General features: G+C 36.2%; 1 protein-coding gene across 1 annotated transcript in view; it reads left to right on the forward strand.

The window, feature by feature from the left end:
- LOC107630283 (putative E3 ubiquitin-protein ligase LIN) overlaps positions 1-4,670 on the forward strand; it is a 6,373-nt gene extending 1,703 nt beyond the window's left edge. The window contains 12 exon segments of the mRNA XM_021118734.1: positions 62-149; positions 237-1,394; positions 1,484-1,628; positions 1,698-1,955; positions 2,063-2,369; positions 2,838-2,962; positions 3,040-3,156; positions 3,396-3,527; positions 3,612-3,734; positions 4,085-4,342; positions 4,430-4,574; positions 4,577-4,670. Of these exon segments, the coding sequence (XP_020974393.1) occupies positions 62-149; positions 237-1,394; positions 1,484-1,628; positions 1,698-1,955; positions 2,063-2,369; positions 2,838-2,962; positions 3,040-3,156; positions 3,396-3,527; positions 3,612-3,734; positions 4,085-4,342; positions 4,430-4,574; positions 4,577-4,605 (2,885 nt within the window). The 3' untranslated portion in view covers positions 4,606-4,670.

Genomic DNA, 5,890 nt, shown 5'->3' on the forward strand with positions numbered 1-5,890 from the left:
GAATTTTCTATGCTTTGTCGTTTTATTTATCTATGTGTTTAGTGAAAAGGTTTTGTCCTGTAGGATGACGACAAAAATGTGGCATTGTTGGAGCCTCGACAAAGCCAGTCCCATGAACAAATGCAACCTAACTTGAAAGAATTCAGAGGGTATGTTATCTTTAAAATGTAAAAACCATTCATCATTGCTTTGTTGTCTGCTGCATTTTCTTAAACTTGGATTTTCCCTGCTTCTAGCTCCCCAGAGTATCATATGGCAGAGTATGATAATCCGCCGCCTGGAACTGCAAAAAATACGCCTCCTAAGGACTTTGTCTGTCCGATAACTAGTAACATATTTGATGATCCTGTGACTCTTGAGACAGGACAAACATATGAACGTAAAGCTATCGAGGAATGGTTCAAAACTGGCAACTCAACTTGTCCAATCACTCGCCAGAAGCTGCAAAACACGCAGTTACCTAAGACAAACTATGTGCTCAAACGACTAATTGCAAGCTGGAAAGAACACAACCCTAATTCAGTTCCACCGTCATGTGAGAGTCCATATGAAGAAAGCAAGGCTGTAACGAAGACAATAAAGGTTTCAACTCTGCCTAAAGATGTCGTAAAACAAGCCACGGTGGATGGGATCATTAGTGAGTTGCGCTATGCAATCAATAATCTCTATATGTCAGATATTCTTGAGGAATCTGAAATGGCTGTGCTTCATATTGAAAAGCTTTGGAGAGAAGTGAATTTAGGAGTGGATATCCATAGCATGCTATCAAAACCTCCAATAATTAATGGGTTTATGGAGATCCTTTTCAATTCTGTTCAGCCCCGGGTGCTACGAGCGGCAGTGTTCCTTCTGGCCGAAACCGGTTCTAGAGACCACTCTGTTATTCAGACGCTTACGCGTGTGGACACTGACGTAGAATGTATCATGGCACTTTTCAAGAAAGGGTTGACAGAAGCTGTTGTGCTGCTGTATCTGCTAAAACCTTCCACTACAAGTCTTGCTGAGATGGCCACACCGGAATCTCTCCTAGCAGCATTCAATAAAGAAGAGGAAAACTTGGTTCCAATATGTTTGAAGCCCAAAACAGCTGCCTTGCTTTTATTCGCACAGGTTATTGGAAGTAGTGAAGAAAGAATTGCGTCGTCAGCTGCCAAGTGTGTGTTCTCTGAAAAAGCAATCGGAAATATTGTCGCCAGTTTAGAAGCTGAGTGGGCAGAGGAGAGGATTGCTGCAGTGGAGATCTTATTAAGATGCATGCAAGAGGATGGGACTTGCCGGAACACCATTGCTGAAAAGGCAGACTTGTCTCCTATTTTGGAAAGTTTCACTGGTGCAACTGATGTAGAGTGTTTAAAGATTGTCCAATTTTTCTCTGAATTAATAAAGTTAAATAGGTATATCTCCTATATATTTATATTTACAATAATCAAACCAACCTACTTGTTGGTTGATGTCTAACCACTTGCTATTTGGTTCTCACCAGGAGGACATTGAATGAACAAATCCTCCGCTTTATAAAGGAAGAAGGACCTTTTAGTACAATGCATACACTGCTCATTTGTCTGCAGACAGGCCTTCAAGACCAATGTCCTGTCATGGCCGGCCTTTTACTCCAACTTGATCTTCTGGTATGAATCATGAATGCTAAAATATTGTTCTTTTGGTAATAGAGTTATCATTCATCACGCAATTTGTAGGTAGAGCCAAGAAAGATGAGCATATACCGTGAAGAGGCAATTGATACTCTCATTTCATGCCTGAGAAACACAGATTTCCCTGCTGCTCAATTAGCAGCTGCTCATACAATCATGTCACTTCAAGGGAGGTTCGACTTCTCTGGAAAGTCTCTTACCAGAGAAGTCCTTCTTAAACGTGCAGGTGTTGACAGAAGTCCTGGATATCTTGAACAGGTGCTCCAGATCAACAGCTTCTACCCAGAAACTGAAATAACTCCTGTAATGTTATTTGAAATATTTTGGGTTTCTGCTTTCGGCCTGCCAAACATTCTTTCTGATTGCCATAGAATCTTTTCTTTTATCTTAATTAATTGGGAAAAAAACAGGAAGAAGAGAAAGCAGCGGATGATTGGGAAAGAAAAATTGCATCTGTTCTAGTCAGCCACGAGTTTGGTATACTTTTCGAGGCTTTAGCAGATGGCATAAATAGCCGAAATCCAGAACTACGGTCAGCATGCTTTATATCAGCTACGTGGCTAGTATACATGTTGACCATTCTACCGGACACAGGGGTACAAGGAGCAGCGCGTGTCTGCTTGCTGAAACAGTTCATAACAAAACTAAATTCTGCTAAGGACATTCATGATAGAGTCCTTTCTATGCTTGCTCTAAATAGTTTTCTCCATTTCCCTGGTTAGTTTCACAAACCACTGCCATTTATATTTATAGCAACCATCATTTCCATTATTAGAATATATTTAGGATAATATAATATCTAGGTATATCTCATATTGAAGTTAGGTTGATTTTGTCCTTATGATTAGTTTGTATTATTAGCCTATAAATAGACAATCCTAATTGTCCATTCAACATTCATAATATACACCTGAGAACAACATTTGATATTTCTTCTTGAGTTATTATCACCAATTCTAACATCAATAATGGAATGCATGAATATGAGACTTGATGATGACAATCCAATGTTTGCCCAAGAAGGAATAACACAGTTTCCAGCTTTTGCCTTGAGTAAACCTGAATGGAATTAGAGCTTGTCCACATTAAATTTATGAGCCTTCAGTTGGTTTATTAGTTCCCATATCTTGATGTCATTGACTCATTGTTACATATGGTGAACGATCTCATTAATGTGTATTTCAGATGGCTTTCACGATCTAACTTCCTACACTAAGGATATCTTAAAAGGTTTGAGAGAGCTTAAGAGAATCTCTCCATTGACATCTGAAATTCTTAAAGTTCTGGTTGAAGAGAATGAATCTAAAAGTGTAAGTTAGTTGCATTCTCAAACCATTCTCTAGTATAGGCACCGCGGATGATAGACCTAAAATTCTTGATTGAACAGGACATATGGATACATAAAGAGCTGATTCGAGTAGATTGCAGTGAGAATGGGGAAGTGCCATCTCTCATTTGTTTCAAGAATAAATTATTTTCGGGCCACTCTGATGGAACTATTAAGGTAATTATAGTTAGTACTGTCAAATTGCGCAATTCCCTTAGAGGGGGAACTGGGATCAGGCAGTTCCAAAATACATGCAAATAAATATTATAGACATATGTCATAAAAGGAGTGGATTTCTTTGGCATGTTTTCTACCATTTTTTGAAAATTTGGGTAGAGAGTGTTTGAGGTCTTGACTGCATCTGATAACTGTACCATCATATGAGCTTAGTGGATATTGTTTTGTAATCTATGAAGGTTTGGATGGTAAAGGATACTTCATTCCATCTCTTGCAAGAGATCCAAGAACATCTTAAGCCTGTAACAAGTTTGGTGATTTCAGAATCTGGTGACAGACTATACAGCGGTTCACTTGATCGAACTGCAAAGGTAAAATTTCTGCAGTTACTATAATTCCAATATTTATTTGGTCAGGTAGTTTGCTAACAAAGGTTTTGTTTCTTTTAAGTACAGGTTTGGTCTATTGGAAAGGCAGCAATTCATTGTGTACAAGTTCATGATATGAAGGAGCAGATTCATAATTTAATTGTAACTGACAGCATATCTTGTTTCACTGCACAGGGCGCTGGTGTCAAGGTACTCGATGAAATTATCAGTAAAAAATCTTCTTTAAATTGTGGGAAGAGGATTAGGATTTAAACATAGTACTGATTTCCTTTATCCATACACTATGTTGACCCAACTTGAATCTAATTAGTCAACACCTAGTAGGTCCAGAAAGTAAATTATCATTATCATGGAGCTGGATCCTTATTCTACTGAAATATTGCTCTGAGTTGCATATTGTTCCATTTCTTTTATTCTCTCCCCACCTGAATTTTCTTTTAATTCTTGGAACAGATTCTGTTTCTTCTTCACCCTTAATAAATTTTTAATTAAAAGAAGCAAGATCGTTACGTAGTGAAATTCTTTTGCTCTTTCTTCAGGTTCAATCATGGAATGGAGAATCAAAATTGTTAAATTCTAATAAATACGTTAAGTGCTTGGCTCATGTTCATGGGCGATTATACTGCGGCTGCCACGATAGCAGTGTTCAGGAGATAAATCTGGACACCGGAAACGTCAGTACTATTCAAAGTGGTTCTAAAAAACTACTTGGCAAAGCCTATCCTATTCATGCACTGCAACTTCATGGTGAACTTATATATGCAGCTGGCTCTTCCTTAGATGGATCTGTTATAAAGGTAAGTAGGTAACTCACAAGCATATGACTGAGACATATGAGGCTAAAAACAAGTAATAATTGATTTATATAAATTCCCTATGTCTAGATGTGGGACAATTCTAGTTATAGATTGGTGGGATCTCTGCAAACCGGATTGGAAGTGCGGGCAATGGCTGTGAGCTCAGAATTAATTTACTTGGGGGGCAAGGGGGTAGCTGTGGAAATCTGGGATAAGACGAAACACAACAAACTTGACACATTACAAACGGCCACAAACAGTAGGGTTCTTTGCATGTCTCTAGACAGGAATGAAGAAATTTTGGTAATTGGAACTTCTGATGGCCAAATTCAGGTAAGTTTTTCTTCAATAAAGAAGCCTCTTGCATTAATGTTAATCTTTTTTTTTTTTTTGGAATTACAAATGTTAAATTGATTATATATTTACCCATTTCTCACTTTGAAGTAGGGCTTGTTAGACCCTATCCAAAATGTCCAGAACCAATAAAAACGATAGAGGACTTTTTACTGATCTGGTCCAGCTTTTTTATCGTCCAAAGTTGGAATAATTAGAATTTAGCTATCTTTGCAGCTGAGGATTGGCAAAGATAGAGGATTTGTAGTCCTCTCATCAAGCTGCTAGAGTTTAAATTTCACCAGTAGAATATAAAATCCTTTCTAATATAGAAGATAGAACCCTTTATATATTCAATACATTTGAAAATATAAATATAAAAAGAATATGTTAATTTTCTAATTCGTCCTTAAAGATAATTTGCTCTCTAAATTGATCATCCTTGAAAAATTTTGCTAATCACATTAGTCCCTAAAAGATACAACTATAAGTCAAATCGATCATTCAGTCAATTAGATAATAACGTGTCATGTTAATTGTTACATTTTGTGACATGTGGAATTAACTTATCATATCATCATGTCACGTGGCACCTAACGTGACCTGTGATTATGCAAAAGGATTGATTTAACTTACAATTGTATTTTTTAGATATTAATATGACTAATAAAATTGTTCGAAAACCAACTTGAGAAACGATTTATCTTTGATAGACAGATTTGGATATTAACTCAAAAAGGATATCTTTCAGTAATTTAGTAAAATATATTTTTTTATGATATTCTTAAAATATATTTTTAGAACATATATTAACAATAACAGGACCCTAATTATATTTATTTTTGCCTGCATAACCATGGCCAGTAGTATTGTACTGTCTTCCAAATCCAATATAACTGAAACTGTAATCGAGAGCTCTGTATTTACAAGAACTTAATCTCTGGTAATTGCAGGCATGGAGAGTAAATTAAAAGAGAATGCTCAAAATAATGGTACAGGAAGGCAAAGATGAACTTATAACCGTATAAATGCTTTCATTTTTTTCAGATTCATTGTAAGCTGCATATATATATATAGCTGATAGGTATCTATGTATACAATTCCATTGTACATAGATTTCAATATTGAGAGATAATCTGTTACAAAATTTTCATTTATTATTGTTGGTAAGTTTAATTATTCTATTAATCTTTACAATTTTATTAAATTTTAATT

This window comes from Arachis ipaensis, chromosome B03 (assembly GCF_000816755.2).
Source record: "Arachis ipaensis cultivar K30076 chromosome B03, Araip1.1, whole genome shotgun sequence".
Classification (NCBI taxonomy): Eukaryota; Viridiplantae; Streptophyta; class Magnoliopsida; order Fabales; family Fabaceae; genus Arachis; species Arachis ipaensis.